Here is a 23,598-nt window from a genome sequence, read left to right on the forward strand (position 1 = left end):
CCGAGCACAAACCATCCCGAGCAATTAAGCATCAAATTCAGTAAAATCCAAACCCTAAGCTATCGGGTCCAGTCCAGAGGACTTTGGGTAGAAACATCAAGCTCTGATTATATACTAGTACACCACACTGTGTCCATAGCAACACACTCTATTATCATCTTTCTCATTTCCTTTTTACATCGTTTTACAACATCACAACCCCCAAATAAAAGCTTGGACATATACAGTCATTTAAAAACGGTATCATTATGTACAAAAAAACAACAACTATAAAATCTGTTCCTCTTCATGCAGTGGGGGCTGTGCGGGTGGAGGGGGGAGGAGAGAAAAGGGAGGCTGAGGGGGAGGAGGAGGAGGAGGAGGGGGGGGAGGAGGAGGAGGAGACTGCGAGGAGGAAGAAGGGGGAAGAGGGGGATGGGAGGAAGCGTGGAAAGACTGAGATGAAGGGTGCTGAGGGTGCGCCGGTGCCGTCATTTGGTATTGAGGGAAAGAACCGGGCGGGTGAGAGATGAAAGACTGAGGCGGAGGAGGGTGGGAGAGGAAGGGATGAGGGGCGAAGTGGGACCGCTGAGGGGAGAAGAAGGGTTCGAGCTGGTGTGGGTGAGAGAGGTGGGGCGGGTGAGGCAGGGGGGCGTTTGGCTGAGACGGCGAGGCGTGGGGGGCAATTAGTGGAGGCTGGGGCATTTGAGGGTAATATGGTTGAGGCTGGGCTGAGATATTTGGCTGGCACGGGGTTTTATGTGGCGCATGCAGGTGAAGTTGGGTTACGTGAACTGAGTGGGATGGTGCGTGTTGACTGAGGAACGTTTGGCCTAAATGCGATGGGTTCGGGGGTGGGGGTTGTGCGGGGTGCGAGGGATTGGAGAGGGGGTTCGGGGGGAGGATCGGGGGTCTGTGCGGAGGGTGGGAGTGCCGCAGGAGAGGGGAGAAGGAGGGGGGAAGCATTTGGGGGAGGTGGGGAGCGGGGAGGTGCTGGGGCGTGTATTGCTGTGTGGTGTGTATTCCTTGCCTCCCTGCGTCCTGCGGTGTGTGCATCTGTGGATCCGCCGGCGTCCGTGAGTCCGAGTCCACGCCGTGAGTCCGTTTATCCGAGAGCGGGTGTGTCCACGCGTCTGTCGGCGTACGAGTCTGGGTATCGGCCGGCGTGTGTGTCCGCGTGTCGGCTTGCGAGTTCGCAGAGGTGTGTGTCTGTACAGCCGCGCCGTGCGTCCCTTCGTTCGCTGTTCGGACCTCCGGCAACGTGTGCGTCCGTGTGTCTGAGTGGACGTCCGGCTTTGGGCGAAGTGAGTCTTTGTCCTTGGGTTGTTCCGACTGAGAGGAGGGAGGGAGGTGGGGAGACGAGGAGGGAGGAGTGGAAGAGGGGAGTGTGAGAGAGAGTGGATGATGGGACGAGTGAGAGTTTGTGTGGAACCCAGCAGGCTTGGGACTAGTAAGGAGAGATGAGGAGGAGGAGGAGGAAGAGGAGGACAGAGCAGGAGAAGCAGTAGAAGATGGATTGGGAGCAAAGGATGGAACAAAAGACGGGACAGAGGAGCGCAAAGGAGTAACGCTGGATCCTGCTGAAGGAGAGAAGGAGGGAGAGAGGGGTGATTTGGATGCCAAATGAGAAGCTGCGGAAGAGGAACTGGAGCTGGAAGACGTCGTTCTACTGTCCGAGTGATGATGATGATGGTGGTGGTGGTGGTGATGAGGATGATGATGGTGCGCTTTGGGTTTCGCATCCTGATGAAGAGGTAGAGCGGCAGGAGGGGAGAGAGGGAGGGGTGGAGGCGGTTTATCCTTGCTGAGGAGAGGTTCTGCTTTCATCTTCGCAAGAGGGGCGTCCCGCTGTTTGGGTCTCCCTCCCTCTCTCGCTCTCTCTTTCTCCTCCTGCGATGAGAGAGGGGGGCGATGAGGGAGATGAAGATGACGATCTCCTTCCTCTTTTTTGATTGCTGGCAATGTCCTGCTCTTTGCCACGTCCCCCTCCTCTCCCTCCTCCTTTATCCTCTCCTTCGCCCCTCTTTCCCCTTTCTCCTCCTTCTTCTCTCTCTTCACCTCCAGCCTTCTCTTCCCCTCCTCTCCCTCTTTCTCCTTCAACTCCATCGTACCCCGCTCCTTCTCCTTCAACTCTCTCGCCTCCTCGATCTCCCTCTCCTCCTCCTCTTTCTTCACCTCCTCTTCCTCTTCATCCTCCTCTTCCTCCTCCTCGTCCTCCTCATCCTCCTCCCCTCCCTGTCCTTGATGGTACTGTTTTAGGCGGACGTGCCAGGCCAGGCTGCTGACAGCGGAGACGGTCTTGAACTGGTGGACCACGTTGCGGGGGATGAAGTAGATGTCGTCGTGGCACAGGCGGATGCGGGCGTAGCGGACACCCTCACGACGCAGCTGGTTTAGCTTGGCATCATCCACCCACTGCACACACTGGAGAGAGGGGGGGGGGGGGGGGGGGGGGGGTGTTAGAGAGAGGAAATGAAGAGTTTCACTCCAAAATGAAACATCCATCATTTGACACTGACATCTATTGTGAAAAAAAGATTGCTGACTGCAGTAAAACCCATTATGAGAAAAACATTAAGTTATTCCCTATTTTATGACTATTGCCCAATTCTGTGTTTGTACACTAATGTATAATGTATTGCAGTTGCAGCAGGATAGAGAATTCAGAAAATAAGATATACTGACTTTGTACATCAGAAAACAAAAACTCCAAAACTTAACTTGAAAGCAAACACAAAGGGAAAAATATAAGTGATACTGTGTTCTAATAATTGCATTTGAACTTCATAGGTCTATTTAGGTTGTCTACCCAATGACCTGGTTTGAGTATTGAGAGCATTCATAGGTAAAGACAGTAGAGAGGGTATGTACTTTTTTTTAAAATTTCAATTTACTGGGTACTTGTCAGTGTAAAAAGAAGAACTACACTCATTATGCTTTTGAATGTATGAAACAAATGACAATTCCTCCCTTGTCTGCTAGAGAGATGAATCTTTAGACTGCTGCAATACAAATGTCATCCACCAGGTGGTAGCATCCAATATCAATTACAGTACTTCACACAGTGTTGGGTACCATCATCATGTACCATCATTACCCAGACAATTACATTGTAACATTGTGGGATGGTATAAAATTTAGCATCTAATTTGGGACAGTTGAAGGATGAATACTGGAGTGTTAATGTGATCTAACGTCAGAGCGGTGGTTATTGCTGTACCCTCCATCTGTGTGTGTGTGTGTGTGTGTGTGTAATATAGCACCTGAGACAGTGGAGGTTCATGTAAGTCCAACTGTAGCCTCTGAACTACTTCAGGGAAATCACCAGCATGGAAACACACAACATCTTTGGTTACACGAGGAGGCTCCGAACTGAGAGACAGAGGGAGAGAGAGAGAGAGAGAGAGAGGGGATTAGATGGTGAATCTGTTGGTGAATAAGCTGTGTAAATACTGTGTGCGTGTGTGTGTGTGTGTCTCTTCTAAGCAAACCGCCTTCATTACCCGTACTCAGCAGTCTGCTGTTCAAAACCAAAGTGTTTGCTTCTGTGGGTGTGTGTGTATGTGTGTGTTCTCAGGATCATCTGTTGTTTCTCTGCCGGTCCAGCCTACCTCTCTCCAAAGCGTACAGCCTTCAGCACCCCCACAGCGGCTGTGGTCTGCCGCTCGAACCCCTGGCCGATGTGATCAGCGTGGGCGCGGGTTCGATCCTCGAACAGCATCTCTCTGGGCTCGCTAGCCCTGGGCAGGTACTGGAGCAGGTTCTTCACCTCGTTGGTGGACCTGCGACAACACAAGGGCAACCAATTCATCTAAAGTACAGTGTGTGTCCAGAGATAGTTGAGTGATTGAGTCCTCCCTCCTCTGGAAACACACGTGTGCCCCCACTGTCCTGGGATTGAACCCCACCAGAGCTTTCTCTCCTGTTTCTCCCATTACTCAGTCTCCCTTTCGACTTTCCTGCTGTCTAATTAAAGAACGACATTACTAAAAGGTGAGTGGGCTGCTCGCTCTCCCAGTTTTGCTTCTTTCCTTCCTGTCTGCTGCGGCACAATAAAAGCACCAGACAGGCTTTATCTGCTGGCATTATTGTTGTTGGCGGTTGCCTTGCCCACTGATGTAAAACCCACGCCACAGTGTGATATGAGGACCAGTAGGGATGTAATGATGTTGTATTGGAGAGGATGAAAACTCACATTAGTATGGACATTATGAACCATCGTCTTTGTAGCGTATTCAGGGACTGTGAAAGCGTTTTCAGTAATCCTAACTACATGCTCAACTGAACACTTTGTGAAATCCTTTTTACCGTCTGCAGACACTACAATGATTCCTGAGCTTTTGCTCACTTTAGACCGATTTCTTTTCATTACAGTGTAATTTCTTTTGTGTTTTTCATGCCTTCTGGTGGCCAAAAAATGATTTTCCTTACAGGATCAATGAAGTATTCATTTAAAATTCAACACAAATATTACAAAATGATAAGACTGAAAAAGTACAAATCAGTAATATCGAATTAGAAAAGAGTGGGAGCTTTGTGTGGAAAATGAAATCGAATGGAGTGCAAATCAAAAAAGTTAGATTTGAGTAAGTGATAGGTCACCGATTCACAATAGGAAAGAAGTGCTAGAACATAAACACACACACACACACACACACACACACACACAAGAGGCTGCATGTACACAAACCGAAGAGCTAAGGAGTAAAAGCATTAAAATGAGCCGTGTTGCCAAACAATAGAAGCACTGCAGTCAGCTCTCTACTGGATCAGTGACTCACACTGGAGCTGCAGTCAGATTCATACAAGAGTATAAACACACACACACACACACACACACTCAGAGTGTCTGCAAGAGATTCCTTCGAGAGCACGAAGACAGACAGACAGACACACACGCACACAGAATAGCAGCTAGACTGCCAGTGCTGAACACTGCATCGTGTATTCATTCATTCAGAGATTAGAGGAGAGAGGCAGGAGAGGTTGGAAGAGAAAGAAAGAAGCAGAGGAAAAGAGTGCAGAGAGTAGGGGGAGATGAAAATGCACGCACACACACACACACAGCAGTGTGTCTGAGCTGACTGCAGGCTGACAGTAATGAATGTAAAACCAGGAAAGCTAGGCGAAAGAGTGAAAAGAGAGAGAGTAAAGAGAAGAGTGATATTTCAAGTCTACCATTTACAATACGTCTTAAACTATCCTCTAGCACTGAATGTGAGGTTCTGTTGTCAGTAATATGTATGTAGCAAAACGCCTCTGCACCAATGTCAGCAAGACAGATTCCTGTACATTTATTGGCGAATAAAGTGATTTTCACTCTCAGACAGGCAAAGGAGGAGGGAATAGAGGAGGGAGGGGGGAAGCAGAGGTGGTGGAAGGAAAGCAATAGAGGACAGAGGGAGCAAGAGAAGGAGCGGGAAAGGAGTGGCAGGGAGGTGGCGAAGGGAAAGAGGGGATGAGGGAGGAGAGGGAGGGAAGGAGAGAGGTGAGGGGTGGAGGAAATAAGGCAGTAAAGGGAGGGAGAGTGGAGAGGAGGGAGTGGAGAGGGGGAAAGGAGAAAAGGAGAGAGAGGGAACCACCTTCTCTGACGACAGACACTGTTAATGTACATTTACTTAAAGCTACAGCGCACTCTTAAAAAGCCTGTACATCACATTTACAGATCAGGCATTCAGCTAATGCTCTTATCCAAAGAAACTTTGCGAGTGAGCAGGCAGGGGTTCAACATCTTGCTAAAGGGCAGACGGCTGCAGATGGACGCTCCTCGGCTGGTGTCATTTTCCATGCCATTTGTGTGTAGACAGGAGCGGCACGCTCTGCGTTCGGCCTCTGTCCCATTTGCAACTTGTGGGAAGGGCTGGTCAAGGCTACTGCTGTGTTACTATGCAATTACTGTAAATCGGTTGAAGTGTGGCGCTCTCTCGCTAAAAGCTGAAGTATTTTTTTATTTAAACTTCAACTTCTGACCACTATAATCAAGCTAAGCTCTCAGAGACTGAGAGTCTCGGTGCTGTCAGAGATGTGTAACAGCTCGGCCTTTCCGCTGAAAACAACAAGAAAAAGAAGCCAGCGCTGTACAGAGAGGTTCAGCCTTAAATTCCCCCCAACACATGGTGAAAATGCAGACAAGGTTTCATTGCAGACAAGGTTACAACCTTCTTTCTCTTTCAATTTCTCTGTATTTCTTTCCAACACTCTCTCTCTTTTTGTCTTATACACAAGCACAGATGCATAAACACACACACACACACACGCACCTCTATAACATATTAACCATGTGTGCTTCCTATAAAGACACTCTGAACATAAACAACGCAGGAACACTACAATAAATTAACTTACAGGAGGAGAGAGAGGTCAGGAGGAGGAGAAGGGAGGGAAAAAGAAGTGAGATAGAGGGAAAGAGAGAGAGGAGATGTATAGAGGTAGAGAGAGGAGAAGCGGACAGAGAAAGGAGACAGGGGTGAGAGGGAGGAAAGGAAGAAAGGAAGGAAGAGTTAGGGAGAGGAGAAGGGGAGAGAGAGAGGAAGGGATCAAGGAGAGATGGAGGGGAGAAAAAGGGGAGAGGATGAGAAAAGTAGACAGTTTGCAGAATCCATTTCATTTCATATTCTTCTGTCATGGTGATTTATAACAACTGGCACTTGAGGATAGAAAGATAGTGAGGTGGGACGGAGAGAGAAGGGCAGGGGACAGTAAATGAAGAAGAGAGAGGAGAGAATAGCCTAACACCTCTCTCTCTCTCTCTCTCTACTTGTCTTTCTATATCCATCTATCAGTCCATCTCCATCCCTCTAAAAACAGATTCCTTCAACCCCAGCTGTTACACAAGTGTTTCTGACAGGCAGCATACACACACAGCCACACACAACGACACACACACACGTTCTTGACAGCCACCCCTTCAAACACTGTCTAGACGCTGGTTCAAATGCCCCGGAGATGCACCCTCTTCTCAAGATCACTCGATACACCCCTCTCCCCCAAATCAACTGCTGTGTTTGTGATGTTTCATAATGTGTATCATGTAAATGTGTAAAGTATATATTTACAGGCTGAATTCAAGTAGGTTTCCTTCCTTACTTAACTTTTATTCATCCAGGAAAGTCTGATTGAGTAGATTAGACAGCTATTAAGTGTGAATGTGTGAGCCCAGCAAATTTTCCCTTTACTACTTCAAAGAAAAAAAATATTAAAAGAAAAGTATTATCAAGAACAAATCAAAAACATTATTAGTAATGTCACTATTAACCAACGGAGACAAGAGGAAAGAAAATGACGCAGAGAAAGAAAGAGAATGTGTGTGTGTGTGTGTGTGTGTGTGTGTGTTGACCGATGCTCGGCTGGCTGCCATGTGAAGTGGTGTCTCTGTCTCGCTCTGATGTCGACTCTATTAACATAACGATGATCTCATCTAAGTGGTGAGCCACATAGCACACGCACCACACGCAGAGGCACACACACGCAGACACACACACACACACACACACACACAGCCACACACACAGCCACACACACTCTATTTCTCTGCCTCATGGTTTCACTCATAGAAAGCATGTGTTCCTCTGTGTGTGAGCGTATGCTTGTGTGTCGGCCACAGTGACATTGTGACAAAGACAAACAGAGACGCTGTAATTGCTTCATCCTGCACTGTTCTGCTACAACAAAGCAATGTGCTGCTACCACTGCTGCTTCAAAATGTGTGTGTGTGCGTGTGTGTGTGTGTGTTTTACTGTTTTTCATCACAGGCAGTAGGGAGAGTGAAGAGGCAAGCTGGTAAATGGCTCGACAAGGAATACACACAAAACACACACACACACACACACACACCACTGAGACTTGTAGCCAATGTAAACAACATTCATAGAGACTCAAATCCCTGCTAATTCTCTCATCGCAGTGCTTGAGGAAGATCCAAAATACTGGCTGGTATCATCTGTGTGTGTGCTTGCATGCGTGTGTCTATGTGTGTAATGCACAGTACACAGTTTGGACCTACTGTTTACTCTTAAAAGGGAGTGTTTGGAGTCTGTACTGTGTGTGTGCAAGTGTGTAAAAACTCACCGTTTTCTTTTGAAAGGGGACTTTGGTATGTCAGCTACAGGTATCATCTGCTCTCCAGGTCTGACCCACATTATAGGACCATCGTCGCTCTCTGTGGGATCCATCAGCCTCAGACTGGAGAAGGTTCCCCACGGAAGAGTCCGCTAAAGACAGAGGGAGAGAGAGAGACAGAGACAGAGACAGAGAGAGAGAGAGAGAGAGAGAGACAGAGAGAGAGAGAGAGAGAGAGAAAAGGGAGAACAAGAGGGAGTCAAATCAAAACAGTGTAAATAAATGCATTCATTGATTCATTTGTTCACTTACTCATCCATTCTTTCAATCATTTCAGAGCTGCCAAAAAGAGAAATGTCATAGGCCAAAATCGATCCATGGCAAAACCTTTTGTCCCATAAGGTTCAACAGGCTCTGTTTTAATGACACTTAAGAATATATGATCAGTTTTGAGATAAGATGCTTATAAGCGTATAAATAAAGAATTAATGATATTAGAGCGAAGAAGACATTTTCTGCTTCTTGCATTTCTAAATAATCAGTGGTCCAAATGCATTTTTGAGTTTATGAAAAAATATTTGTCCATCCCTTGTTTATAGCTGTATTAACCAAATATTTAGGATGGAGTATTTTCTCTATCCTTAACTCTTTGTGAGGCCTTAAAATGTAAAATGCAACTCACATGGAGCATTGTTATATGGATGGTATTTTTATGTCCTTCCAGCAATTAAAGCAGAAATATCAACTACCTGACAAAGATTTTTTTAAATACCTACAGTTAAGAAATTTTATAAGGGTTAATCTTCAAGGACAGTGGAAGCTACCCAAGATGTCACCCATTGAAGTCCTTTTTCATGATGGTCAACCAATGGTTAGAACTGTCTCTAAGGTTTATGATGCCCTGTTACCTTTTCTGTCAATCCGTGAACCGGAAAGATCTAGACTTAGGTGGGAGAGGGACTTAGGTACAGAGATTGATCCAGAACTGTGGGAGGACCTATGTAGCGATGGTGTTACATGTACACTAAATTCAAGATATAGATTGATTCAGTTTAATTTTAGATGTGGTCTAGTAGAGGGCACTTTCCTTCATTCCACTTGGCACTGTAGTAAACTACAAGGTTTCTGGCAGGAGATCTATGATGCTTTATCCACAATTCATGGAGTTACTTTTCCAATGGATCCTGAGATATGCCTTTTGGGCAACTTCTCAAATTCTAATCTTACACATAGTTATTCCATCAAGCTTACAGAAATCCTACTGGTCATTGCCAAAAAATGTATTGCAATGAAATGGAAGTCAGATCTCCCATTGCCAGTTGGATTGTGGCTCTCAGAAGTGAACAGCTGCATACCTCTGGAAAAGATAACCTATTCACTAAGGAATAAGATACATCTTTTCTATAAAATATGGCAACCTTTTATCGACTACATGGAGAATCTCACATCTCACATGATTGAATGATCATCTGCATGGTCTCTCTGTTCTCACCACACTAGTGTTGTAAAAGAACATTCTACTGTGGTTAAGGCTAACCTATCTCTCTTTTATCTGTTATCTCTCATTTGTCTGTTAAATTATTTCTGATACATCTGTAATGTACTGTGAACGTTTTTGTATTGTCATTGTGTGGCTGTATGTTTTGTATACTTTTTGAAAAATCAAAATAAAATACTCTAAAAAAAAAAAAATGTAAAATGCAACTGGAGTAACGTAGTGTAACACTATCAATGGTTTTCAACATTTTTCCTTCAGTTTCTGTTGTTCTATATTCACATCTACAGAACTAAACTGTGTGTGAAAAAAACTTTGAAGGACTTTTTTTCTTAACTTTGTTTTGCAGCATAGTAACACATAACGAGCTGCAGCTTCCTCATTAATTCCCTGATTCAAGTACAAGATACAACATTTTGTAAATTATTATCTTGCCCTTCCATAAAATGTCAGAAAAAAGCTTTCTCATCCATATATGCTAATTTGACAGCCTCTGTCACTTTTACTCATTCATTATCCATCCACCCATTAATTTGCTGTTCAGCGCTGCTTCCATTCATCCTGTCCTCTTCGCCATTTCTGACTCACCTTCAGGAAGGGCGACTCCTCCAGCATGCCGAGGAATTCTGGGAAATAATCCCCGACCTCCTCGTCCACGGCTCCCACCAGGCTGATCTGTCTCATTGCCCCGGCTCTGTATGTACCGTGGCTGTACGTTCTCTTCACCTGCAACAACCAGCAGAACACGCAACATTACATATATATACAGTATATATACATACCTATGTTTCACGGTATGTTTCACCTATGAAATGTATAAAACATCAGGTTACAACTAGATAAGTAGCATTATAGCCTTGAGCAACAGAGCAACAGCCTACTCCAGTATCCAAATTTAAAAAATGTAACTGCTTACAATGGGACCCAGAGGAATGTAAACATATAAACACACTCTAAACCCACAAGCCTATTCAGTGTCCCAAACCAGACTTTAAATGTTCCCCAACAAAATCATATAAAACACACGGTGGGTGCAATTATTATAGGGTGTCAAAACACAAGCTATTTCTACTGCTGGTGGAAATACTGTAGTTGGAACATGTATATGTTTTGTGTGTGTGTGTGTGTGTGTGTGTGTGTGTGTGTGTGGTTGGTGGTGTCATTTGATGTTTCTGCTGCACCAGTGTGACTCAACAGACTGCTGCTCTTCACTTGGCTGACAGAGCATTGTGTGTCTGTGTGTGTACGTGTGTGTGTGTGTGTGTGTGTGTGTGTGTGTGTGTGTGTGTGTGTGTAACTCGCCTATACCCTTGGCCCTCAACAGAGTCTTTGTGTGAGTGTGTGTGTGTGTGTGTGTGTGCGTGCCTGCGCAGTACGTGCAGCATGTGGCCTGCGTGCTGTACTCTTGGCTGAAAACTCAGTATGAGTGTGTGTGTGCGTGCGCGTGTGTGAGAGACTGTGTGTGTTAGCCAGATCCTTGGCTGCACGCCTCCAGTGAGTCACCACTTGACAACAAGGCAGAGATAAAGAGAGAGAGGGGGGAAGAGACAGAGCAGGGGGAGTGAGGATGGAGAGAGGAGAGAAAGGATTAAGGGGAAGAGGGAGAGAGAGGGGAAGATGGAGAGGCAGAGAGAGAGAGAGAGAGACAGATGGGGAGAGGGAAAGAGAGGAAGACAGAGGGAGAGAGACAGAAGGAGAGAGGGGGGCAGAGAGACAGAGAGAGAGAAATGGAGAAAGAGAGGGAGAAAGGGGAGAGAAAGTATAAGATAGATGGAGGGAAAGAGCCAAGACAGGAGAGGGGGAGGAAAAGGGAGGAAATTAAGGAAACAGTTCAAAAGGAGGAAAGGAGAGGGAGAGAGGGTGAAAAGGAGGAGGATGGATTTTTGGGAGGCAAGACTGAAAGAGGGAGAGGAAGGAGAGGAAAAGGGGTGAGGGGGAGAGAGGGGGGACAACAGGACAGGAGATATCAGACAAGGAAAAGTGAAAGGCAGAGATGGTAAAGAGAGAAAGAGGAGTAGGAGAGGGAGGAGGGGAGAGAGGGAGGGTGGGTGAGAGAGGGGTTAGAGAGGATGAGAGGAGACGAGGAAGTGGAGAGGGAGAGTGACGTTAAGTGTGGGCGAAGGTGAGGAAGAAGACGGGAGGTGAAGAGAGGTGCGGATGAAAGACAGGATGGAGAGAAGGCGGGGGTAATGAAGATGGAAGTAATGAGGCAGAATAGGAGTGAAGCTCTCAGGTGCGTCCTTGAGCACGACACTAAATCCCCAAATTTCTCCAGTGAAGCTGCTCAGAGGCAAATTGTACAAGACTGAGGATGCGGGCAGCTCTCGGGTGTGTGTGTGTGCGTGTGTGTGTGTGTGTGTGTGTGTGTGTGTGTGTGTTGCAGTAAATAAAGTGTTCTTGGTCCACTAGCCTGATTAAATAAATGTGCTCTTAGTCACCTAGGCTGCTTAATTAACAGGGATGGGCCATAAAAAACGAATGTTTGAATATTTAATCACAGGGATCAACGTCGGCTTTTGTAATTTGGTCGCTAACATTTCCTTTAAATGTTGAGATGCATCATTCGAATAATTTTAACAGAGTGGAACTGTGCAGTGCTCAAACGACTGAGAAAGAGCCATGGCTGTGGTCCAACCACTACAGCAGTTCTGGTGTTATTTAGGAAAAAATTAAATAAAAACAACAAAAAAAAAATTCCCTCCATGCTCTCTCACATCATTTTGCACTCATCCTCAAGTACGTGCTTTCGGTAGCAGTTATGTCATTATCAAAGCCACAAGACAGCCCAGCGTGGGCAATTTTCTAGAAAATAAAGGGCAATCTTGTTCAGTGTGAGGTAAGTGGGACAGAGTTGTTGTACCATGGCTCCAAGACAACAATGGTGAAGCATCTCAAAAAGCAAGAAGCTATTCCTACAAGCGATGGAAGATGCACTCAGCCAAACTAGCATGACATTTGTGCACACACACTTAAAGTGTAGTGAAAGTGAAAAGCCAAATGAAGATGATAGCTTCAGATATGTAACCGGTCACCGCAGAGAGCAGAAAGTGATGCAAGTGATTCCTTTTGTCCATAATCTGCTTTAGCCTTTGTAATTTTCAGCACACACTGAAATATTCAAATGTTTGTTTAGACCAAGCACTAAAGAGTTGACCATGAGAAAACTGACTTGTGTTTATCCTTCCTAGTTAAGAATGTGTTCTTAGCCTGGTTAAATAAGAATGTGTAATATCCCCAGAAGATGAAAATATGAGTGTGACTAAAAGCTTGGAATACTTACTCCACACACACACACACACACACACCACATATCCAAACAACACAACTTTAAATAGTCACACTGAGTCGATGACCTAGATACTGAGAGCATTCCTCTGTGTGTGTGTGTGTGTGTGTGTGTGTGTGTGTGTGTGTGTGTAAGCATTCATGTGCGTCCATACTTACAAGTATTTGTGTGTATTTGCATAATTTTTCTCCGCCACTGTGTGTGTATGTGTGAGTGTATGCATTCATCTGTGTGCATACTTATAACTATTTGTGCTTATGAGCATTTATTTTCTCTGCCTGCCTGCCTGCCTGCGTGTGTGCGCGTGTGTGTGTGTACACATGCATAATTTAACAGTGGGATAACCCCCACGTTGTTTGCAAAGGAGAACAGTCTCTCACCATCACAGCAGTATTAGGAAACACAGCCTCTGCTTGAAATAAATGAAATTGAAAATAAATGTAACTATCCATGATTTACAGACAGACAGACAGACAGACAGACACACACACACACACACACACATTACACACATCTCTTGTCTATACTAAGAGAATGCAAAAGGAAGGAAACAGGAAATGTGATAAGAGTTCCCCCGAAACTTACTGTTCAAGATGCACTAATCCTCCCTCACTAAGACAAATCAGACTTGTACGCACGCACACACACACACCCTAGTATCTGTATACTATGTGCATGTAAATTCACTCGATGTAGATGGGTCATTGTGCAAATATATATGACTATTATTCTGTTACTAAGCTAGTCATAATAATAAGTTTAATTTATATGGAGCTTTTCAAAACATTCATACCAAATGCTTAACAAACAATAAGACAATAAAAACTTTATCCAAATTTATTGTATCGTATTTGCTAATCCATTTCAAAAAATTCACAAAATAAAAAAATAGGACATTATTATATATTATTTTTGTCATCTCTCCCTTGTTCTTTTATCATCCTTATCTTTCTTTGACTCACAGCAGTTTATTTTTAAGACCAACAGATCATCTTTCTCTCTCTCTACTATTGGAAGTCTATTAGATCAAGTCTCTCTCTCTCTTCTCTCTTTTGTCTCGAATTCACTCAGTGTATCCAATTGTTAATTTTATTACAAGTCTCTCTCCTCTTCAATCCATCCGCCCCTCTCTCTCTCTCTCTCTCTCTCTCTCTCTCTCTAGTTGAGTGTCTAATACTTCATGCCATTACATCATCTCACTGCTCTATTCGACCCCAGTCTCCCTCTCTGTCTCTCTGTCTGTCTGCTTCTTTCTCTCCTTCCCAATTCTCTTTGTCTCTCTCTCTTTCCCTCTCCAAATCATGTTCAGTGAGTCTCCAGGGCACTAAGTCTATTAGTCTATTACTGTGTCTGCGTCACAACAAAGCTGCTAGTTGCTGACTGGTGCCTGACACACAAACACACACACTTTTGTTACATAATCCCTCTCTTTGTCTCTCACACACACACACACACACACACACAGACACACATGTGAACACACAAACAAACTTTAAGATAAAAAATGCAATTAATGGCTGCTTTCTTCACTCTTAAACTTCCAACTTCAATGTTCCTAGATCAATTAATGTCAGAGTTAACATCAAAGTTAGCATCAGGACTTGGTTTTAAAGTGCATCTGTGATTGGTGCATTGCCCCACGCTGTGCTTGTTTTGTAAACACTGTGTTGGAGAAGTGCAGGGGGGGTCGGGGTGGCAAGTTGCCTATGATGACAGGTTGGAGCTGGAGACAGATAAGTTGAAGTTGATGTGCAACCTGGGACTGGCAGACTACACATCTACAGATCCTCCACCTACAACTCAGAAACGCTGCACGGAAATTAAACTTGTGCATGACCGTTCCCAGCACCGAATCAATACTGGCTCAGCATTTGTCAAATGGAGAGCACTAAAAACCCAAAAGGGTTTTCCAGTGATGAAGAGCCAGCTACAGTATTGCTTCAGTAGTAAGTGAACTTTTGCCATCATTACCATGCTAGTTAGCATAAGCATCCTAGATGGCCAGCAAGTTAGCTTTTGCTAAAAACAGTAAAAGTAAAAGTAACAGTAAACGGTAAAAGTACAAATCAAGCACGAATCGCAAATGGTAGCTTTAACATGGACACCAATACAAACCCCAAATCAAATGCTGCATATTAATCTTTTGATGTGAAATCTACATTAGACCCTCAAAGAGTCAACAGGAAAAAGACTAAAAGACTAAAGACTTATCTCACTGTCCCAGTACACCGACTGTGTCTGCCCTAAAAAAAGACTGTTGCCATGAGCCATAACATCAATGAAAATGCCTTCATATCAGGTACTGAATACAAAATACTAATACAAAGCATGGAAAGCAGAAAGGCAACTTTGGTACCTGCAGAGTCATAATTTGATAACAATTAAAAATATTTACTTTCACACACCGCTCGTTATCAATCATGATACAGATAATGAGCTTACACATGGAAGAGCAAGCATGTGTGTGTGTGTGTGTGTGTATTGTTTGTGAAGTTTGAGTGTGTATCTTTGTCTGTGTGTCTCAGTTGTGTGTGTGTGTCCTCTGTCAGGCGTAGTGAAGTTGATTGTGTCTCATACTTCAGGGGCCCGCATATGAAATTTACTACTCAGTGTGAACTAAGCAAATCTACACCAGAGAATGAACACACACACAAAGAAAACAGAACACAAAAACATCACAAGCATAAACAGTTCACATGCAAATACCCGCTCTCTCTCTCCCTCTTTCCTTCTCCCTTCCCCTCGTCCTATCCCTCCCACACACACACACACACACACACACACACACACACACACACACACACACACACTACAGAAAGCAGCATGTGAACCCAGTCATTTGTGACTAGAACAGACAACCAAACAGAACAGAAATAGAGGGATAAAAGAGAGAGACACACTGAGATAGCGAGATAGAGAGGGTTGAGCGAAAGAGAGAGAAAGGAAGAGAGAGATGAGGAAATATAAAAAAGTATATGAGAAATCATCCATCTGTGTGTGTGTGTGTGTGTGTGTCTGTGTATAGAGAGTGGCTGGCTCCCAAGGTCATAGCTGGCCTTCCTGTATGAGAGCTAGGAGGGGGAAAAAAAATTAACAAGACCAGTGGACAATGACGTTAGCCTTGCAAGGAACACTACTCTTAAAGGGACAGGTCAGGACACAGGCTCGCTGCATCCTGACATTTTCTTTTTTTATTAATTAATTCATTCATTATTTACACTTAATTTATTCAGGTTTGTCCCGCTGAGATCGAGGATCCCTCTGATGAGGCGGACCTGGCCGAGACAGAGGCAGGACGCCAAAATACAGACAGAACAACATTATAAATATTTCATAGTAAGTAATAAGGAAAAAAGTAGCCAGAGAGAGGGGGGGGGGATAGAGAAATAGATAAAGAGAGAGGAAAACATGTCCTGCTCTTCGCCCTACAGTAACCCAAACACACACACACACACACACACACACACATAGTGTTGTCCCTGGTGTTGCCCGCACTCACAATGAAAAAGAGCAGGCAGTATCTCAACACAAAGCCACTCAGGAGGTTTGAGGCAACAAAAGGCTTTTCATTACTGAACTACAGAGATGGGACAACTCTAAATGAAGAGGTCTAGCCGTGTCGCAGTGTTCAGAGGGGGAAAACCAGGACAGACACTGCCAGTGCAACACACACACAAACACACACACACACACACACACACTTCTTGTTTTTCCAGTTGGCTTCAAAAGGCTGTGAAGTCTGTTGAGGAGTGGGTGAGAGGCCTGCAGCTACGGCTGCTGCTATACTTCTGCTTTTAAAAAAAAGGAAAGAAGAAGAAAAACACCTTTTCCTGTTGGCTGTGACTCTAACCTGACTGCTGCAAGCCTGCTGTCTGCCTGACAGCTGGTAGCACTTCTCTCTCGCTGTCTCTCTCACTTCACCTATTGCTCTCTATTTTATTTTTTTCCCTTTCTTTGTTTCACATCTACCTCTCTTTCTCTTTCTCTCACTTAGCCTCTCGCTTCCTCTCCATCTTTCACCTCTTGCTCTCGCCCCCGCTCCCTTTTTTCTCTCATATGGCCCCTTGCTTTCTTTTTTTTCTGTTTCTTGCCCTGACTTAACCTTTGCTCCCTTGGGTTAAGTAGCACTGAAATTAGTCCAATTCCCACTTCTGCACTGCACACACCTCTGCCGCTGTTGTTGTTGTTAATGTTGTCATTTACTCCAAGAAACACAGACATCAGTGAAAACACCTAAAGCTGTTCTTCACTGGACAGATGGAGACAGATGCTTTCACCAGATGGTTAAGACCACAACAATACAACTTGCATCTTTCTCCCCCATCTCTCTTTGATGTTTCTCTTTATCCCTCTTTCTTCATCCCTCCCTCTCACTATATATCCTCTTCCCTCAGTCTTTCTCATTCCTCACTCAGCAGTCTTCCAGTCTTTTCCTCCGTTCCATCCCTCTGTCTCCCAATAAACCTTCATCCACTCTCTCTTCTTGTACCATAATCTGTCCATCCATCCATCCATCCATCTGTTTCTTAACATCCCATCCACCCTCTTCCCCTTCCTCCATCCATCCCATCAACCTCCTTTCCTCATGAATCTCTATTTTCAGGGATAAGAAATGGGTTGCTAGGAAACGGGTTAATATCAAGACACACACATAGAGACATTGAGACATGTACACACACACACACACAAGATGACTGAGACAAACATACACACGTGCATTATATATGCACACACCCATACTCAATTATTTACTTATTTATTTACTCATTTTCTTACTTACACACACACACACACACACACACACACACACACAGAATGGCAATTTAAACACACAAAGGTCAAGCCAAACAACTGACAAGGACAGACTACACACACACACACACACACTCACTCACTCACACTCTTTATGTCCATGAGCTAACTACATGCTAATGACACACATGTTTGCATAGTCACAGGATAAGCATGAACCAGCAAAGCAATTATTACGCAAATCTATGTGAACTTGCACCAACATGCACTTGTATATAGCATGCACACACACGGGCACACAGTTACACTTGGGATACCACACACACACACACACACACACACACACACACACACACACACACACACACACACACACACACACACACACACACACACACACACACACACACACACAGTCCACTAACCATGATTCCCAGCAACACAGCCTGTTTGAAATGCAGAGCCAGCAATATTACAGCTTTCAAACAGATACTGAGTGTGTGTGTGTGTGCGCGCGCACCTGTGTGCGTATTAAGATAAATGATCCAAGATACGATTTGTAGTGTGCGATTTTTTTCTGCAGCTCCAATGGAGCCCTTTCTAGTTAACTAGGCCTCCGCCTCAGATACATGCATGTGTCCACTTCATTTCCATCACATCAGCAGATTCTACTACTCCTTAAGAGACTCCCGCAGTGATAGTCTAATACTGTGTGTGTGTGTGTGTGTGTGTGTGTGTGTGTGTGTGTGTGTGTGTGTGTGTGCATGTGTGTGTGAGAGAGAGAGAGAGCCAGAAGGTAAGAGTGTATGTGTGTGTGTGTGAGAGAGAGAGTGTGAACACAAAGCCAGCTGTGATAAAACTGCGGTATATCATGGAGTGAACCAGCCGCTATTACATCACCTGACTTCTCCGTACTACATCATGTGACTTCATAAACGTGCGTAATGCATCATAGGACTTAATTTATAAAGAAGGTTTTGACATTTTCACAGGCTCAAATGGCATGTGCATTATATCACATGCCCTCAGATTGCGTGCAGCACATCACAGAAGTATAAATGTCAGGAGAAGGCTGTGGTATGTCGGTCTCTGAATTGATCCTGTGTTCATTGTCAGTTTGGGAAAAAGCTGATATTTAATCAAAGGGAATACATAAAGAAGAGCCTCCACGGGAAGTACGAGCCTTGGAAACACTTGCAGTTCTGTTTGTAGCTCAGAGGTGTATTTCCCAACTGCCTGTGTGCATGATATGTTTAATCAATGAATATTTAAAATGCTCCCTACAGGCGCATATCTTGTCCTTCGCCATATCGGACTTAACAAGATCTTTTCACTTTTCATATCAAAAGGCCACCATCTGCTCTGTGCCTTCTGCTTCTACAGCTCCATACTTGAACAACCAAACGCAAACAACCATATAAATCTGCTTCTGAATTTCCTTATATCTAGATTGTCAGTTGCAGTATCGTGTACATCCATCCATCCATCCACCCGACATTCCCAGTGTGTGCGAGCGTGTCTGTCCTAACCTGAGAGTGGAAGTTAGCCATAGTTGTGGTTTCTATATCCTTCTTTCCCAGTATTTCCATTTTGACCGGAGCCGAGGGGAAATTGGTGGAGAAGTAGTCCAGGAAGTCAGGAAGGTAGGTAGCTGCTCCGTGGACGATCCCCATGACATAGTTGGCTGCCTGGAAAACACAGTCCATAAATCAGTTCAAAACACATTACATCAGGGGTTCTTATCTTGGGTCTATTTACATAATACTTTCTTAATCGATCATAACTCAAAATTACAGCTGTACTTTACTTCACTGTTTACAAATATTACAAGTGTAATATTTACACTCATTTACACGTAACACGCATGTTTAGCTGTCGCATACCGTCAGTCCTTGGATCAAGCCCTGACAATAAATTTAAGAGTGAAAAAAATATTTAAAATTCAATATAATGCTTTAACCTTCATCAAAAAATGCCTTAATTTAACCCTTTCCCTAACTTGGACCATTCAGACAACACATGTTTGAGTAAAAATATCTTCAAATCAAATAAATCATAACATATACATAAAACATGACCAGATGTGGGGCGACAGTGTTCCAACAGTGGGCGCTATACTGCAGCTGCACCACAGCGCATGAAGCTCAACATCCACGGATCAGTCTGACCTACATCCATACTGTACCTGGGACGAGTCCTCGCTGAATGCCAAGGTGACAAACTCCTGCGCGAATCTCTGCCTCTGGCCCAGGGAGAGCGAGGACAGCTGGGACGTGTAGGCGTGGGCCACCAGGGCCCCTCCGTTAGGCTGGGTCTCTATGTGCATGTAGGGGGCAAACTCCAGGCCTGCCATCCCAGGATGGGTGCACCGCGGCTGGTGTTTGGTTGGTGAAGCGTGGGGGGTCTTTATGGAGGATATCGGAGAGTTAAGGGAGTTGGGGAGAGAGGAATTACAGAGGGATTTGGAGGCAGGAGGAGGAGAGGAGGAGGAGGGTGGGAGGTGGGAGTTTTTGTTGTTATGAGGAGGAGGGTGAACAGGGAGCGGGGGTTTGAACGGAGATGAGGAGGAAGAGGAGGTGTGTTTGGGATGGGAGGATGAGGAAGAAGAGGGAGAGGAAGGAGAGAGGAGGAGCAGGCCAGCGCAGATGGTTTGGCTGGAGCGGTGGTACATCTTCACGCGTTTGTGCTTCTCCCCCTCTTTGTGTTTCTTCTTCTTTTTCTTCTTGACTTTTTTGATCTGCAGCTCCTCCGCGTTGATCTTAGCTTTCTCTTTTTCGACTGGATGGAGAGACAGGGAGATAGAGAGAGGGATGGAGAGAGAGAAATAAGGTAAGAGCAAATACTGTCTGGGCACACCCATATAGTTAGATATAGTTGACTTAGAGGAGAGGGCAATCTTAAATGGATTGCCACTGAAATATATGTAATTTTTAATTGAACGAAGAGGCGAGATGCATCATTACCCCAAACTTTGTAAAAATCCAATGGTGCCCCCCTCATCTCACTGCTGCATTCCGGTATTTTCAAAATTACACTGATTAACCCAAGGGGGGCGCTACAATTACAGGAAAAAAAAAACCACACACACACACATCTCCCACACAGCAGGTTCAAACAACATTAAATTACCCAGCTACACTTGCTCCACAAATTTTCCTCCAGGACCATCAGTGTACACCCTACTTGATTTTCCACCATTTTGAGTTTCTTGGTTTTCCCCCCAAGACTTTTTACATTTACTTGCTGATTGGCCCACAGGGTGACTGCATCATTCGTACAATCAAGCAACATGGGGTGCACTAACTAATTTATCAGAGACAGCTGTAAACCACATGATAACATGTTCTGTATTTCCTTAGTCTTCCCTGCACACTATCAGTGCTTCTTTAATATTAATACATCAATGCTTCTTCAAGATTTCTTTAATATTTCAACAGTAAGTCAACATGCGCTTCACATTAATCCTTCCACCCATTTATCCCAACACCCACCTTAGCCAGGAGGGTGGCCTAATGGTCTGTGAATGATTAAATAAATAGGCACCTTTCAAAACCTACAGTCCACTGAGTGACGGCTCCTATTCAGTTATTCCTGCCTCACACAGTAAACAGTCACAGGTTGACATATTTGCTGCCGATTGGCTCGTTAGAGGTGAAATGTTTCAGTCCCATGCTATGGTTGTCATGGTTCCACTATTTTTTGGAAAAGCAGTGAAAAATGCCAGCGCAAAGAATAGCATACCGAATATGTCAGTTTTTTGACGTATACCTCTTCCACTGCTGTAGACCCATTTTGGAAAATGGGCCGAAATTCGTCAGTCAATCTTTAATATTCATAAAAACAAAGGTTTATTAATTAATGTCTTTTGCCAGGTGGTGGACATTTCCTTTTCGAATGAAGATCCAACTATACAGTACATACAGATATACATGTATATAAAATGAAGAACCCCAAAATGGAATCCCTTGAGAAAAGTAGATAAGACCAAGCAAGGGAAACATGCTTTCCAGTAGCATATCTGAACAGATATAATACTGTACATGGTCGTCGATCTCTAATGCCTGAGGCAGGGCAATGTGTAGCATGCAAATTTACATACGGTGCTACTCTGTGTGTGTGCGTGTGTGTGTGTGTGTGTGTGTGTGTGTGTGTCAGGGTGGTTCATAACGATTTGCATGTGTTGATAGCTGGTTCATGCTTGCCCAGCGGTTATGTAAGAATGTGTTCTTAGCATGTAGTTAGCCTGTGGACATATGTGTATTAGTGTGTGCACATGCGTGTCGCTTTGATAGAGGTCCTGCTGCCTCAGCATAATTCCAACATCGACTGCCATCTCGCTCACACACACACACACACACAAACGTACACCTTCAGTCTAGTTTGTACCCTGCACACGTTCAACACCAGATAAGGCAGGACTGAGAGACAGGGAGTGAAAATAAGCAGAGAGCAAGAAAGAGAGAGAGAGTGGGAGAGCGAGAGAGAGAGAGAGGGAGAGCAATACAGAGATGGTATTTGCAGTACAATACCCTGGCTACTAATCCAAAAGCTCTTTAACCCGCAAGTCACCCCTCCCCCTAATTCTCCAAATACACACACACACATACATACGTATTTCTATACCTGTGATGTCCTTTCATTAACAACAATCATCCTCAAACCTCAACTTTTATCAATACACAGCCAGCCTTTACCCTTAGCCTGACTTGAATCAAACTCGTTCCAACATTAACCCCTAAAGTCAAGCTGACTCCAATTTATCTATAAAAGCACTTGAAGGAAAACCTGCATCATTCTGTCACAGAATTAGGAGCTTTAGAGAGCAACAAATGACAGAAATACAGATAAAAAACAAAAGGTCAACATTCACTTCACATTAACCCCACCGCCCATTTACCCTGACACCCATCTTAGCCAGGAGGGTGGCCTAATGGTCAGAGACTGTCTCATAACCAAAAGGTCACAGGTTAAATTCAGCTAATTTGCGGTCATCAAGAGCCACATGTCCTGTTGAAGTGTCCATGAGCAAGACAGTGAATCCCTACCTGCCCACTCATTGTCTGTTGCTCTGGAAAAAACATGTCAGATAAACTCCTAAAGTAAAAGTAAAATAGCCCATCATCAGGCTTCTAATGTGTGACAAAAATGCCCTCACTCATGGAGGATTTTCCTTTCGCATTTATGAAATGAGGTCCTCACAAGGATAGAGATACACACTCAAATACGCTGTGTCGTTCTCTCTCACACACACACACATATGTGCAACTGGGACAGTTGGCTAGACGGTCATGATCAATGTAAGGTCAGATAAGTCCACACACACACACACACACACCCACACCCACACCCACACACAGAGGCTCAGTGGTAGTAAATCAGTCTTAGTGTCAGAATGGCTGTTTGCTGCTTATTGATTTCCTATACATGTTGTTTTCTCTGGCTGCCTCTCTCTCCGTCACTCTTTTGGATTGTAAACTTAACACTCTCACACTGATTAAATTCCTAACTTTCGCTTCCTGTCTCCGTCACTCTCCACAATTGTAAACTTAACACTCTCTGATTAAATGCCTCACTCTCTATTACTGTAAACTTACTCTCTCTGGTGGAGTACCTCCTCCTCTCTCTCTCTCTCTTCACTCCGATTAAATAGCCTGCTCTCCATCTCTATATCTCTATTATCGTAAACACAAATGATTAAATACCTAACTCTCTCTTACCATGACTGTAAACTTCACACACACACACACACACTCTCTCTCTAAACCTCCCCTCTCTCACTCCACATCTCCCATTCTCCCTAGGCTAACATTACACTCGCAGGGAGAAGATGAATCAACACTACAGAGACTGCCTGTCCATCCCACAGACAGCAGGAAGATTGAAATGGCGGGCCAGACTATCCCGTTGTAATTGGCATCTATAGCCACTGGCTATGTTATGTGGCCAAAGCCTTACTAATTCCTTGAAATGTCACAGTGCGGTCATGGCATACCTGCACGTACATACACTGCAAGTCTGACTGGAGCTT

At 44.5% G+C, this 23,598-nt stretch overlaps 1 protein-coding gene across 1 annotated transcript in view; it reads right to left on the reverse strand.

Annotated features, from left to right (window-relative positions):
- Positions 1-812: 812 nt before the first annotated feature.
- Positions 813-23,598, reverse strand: part of LOC139919796 (lysine-specific demethylase RSBN1L-like) — a 32,110-nt gene continuing 9,324 nt past the window's right edge. The window contains exons 3-11 of the mRNA XM_078282245.1: positions 19,756-20,348; positions 19,100-19,258; positions 10,121-10,258; positions 8,047-8,189; positions 3,591-3,761; positions 3,243-3,351; positions 2,091-2,403; positions 1,412-1,556; positions 813-1,311 (exon numbers count right to left, since the gene is read on the reverse strand). Coding sequence (XP_078138371.1) covers positions 813-1,311; positions 1,412-1,556; positions 2,091-2,403; positions 3,243-3,351; positions 3,591-3,761; positions 8,047-8,189; positions 10,121-10,258; positions 19,100-19,258; positions 19,756-20,348 — 2,270 coding nt within the window. The remainder of the gene's footprint in view (positions 1,312-1,411; positions 1,557-2,090; positions 2,404-3,242; positions 3,352-3,590; positions 3,762-8,046; positions 8,190-10,120; positions 10,259-19,099; positions 19,259-19,755; positions 20,349-23,598) is intronic.

Source organism: Centroberyx gerrardi, chromosome 24 (assembly GCF_048128805.1).
Source record: "Centroberyx gerrardi isolate f3 chromosome 24, fCenGer3.hap1.cur.20231027, whole genome shotgun sequence".
Taxonomy (NCBI): domain Eukaryota; kingdom Metazoa; phylum Chordata; class Actinopteri; order Beryciformes; family Berycidae; genus Centroberyx; species Centroberyx gerrardi.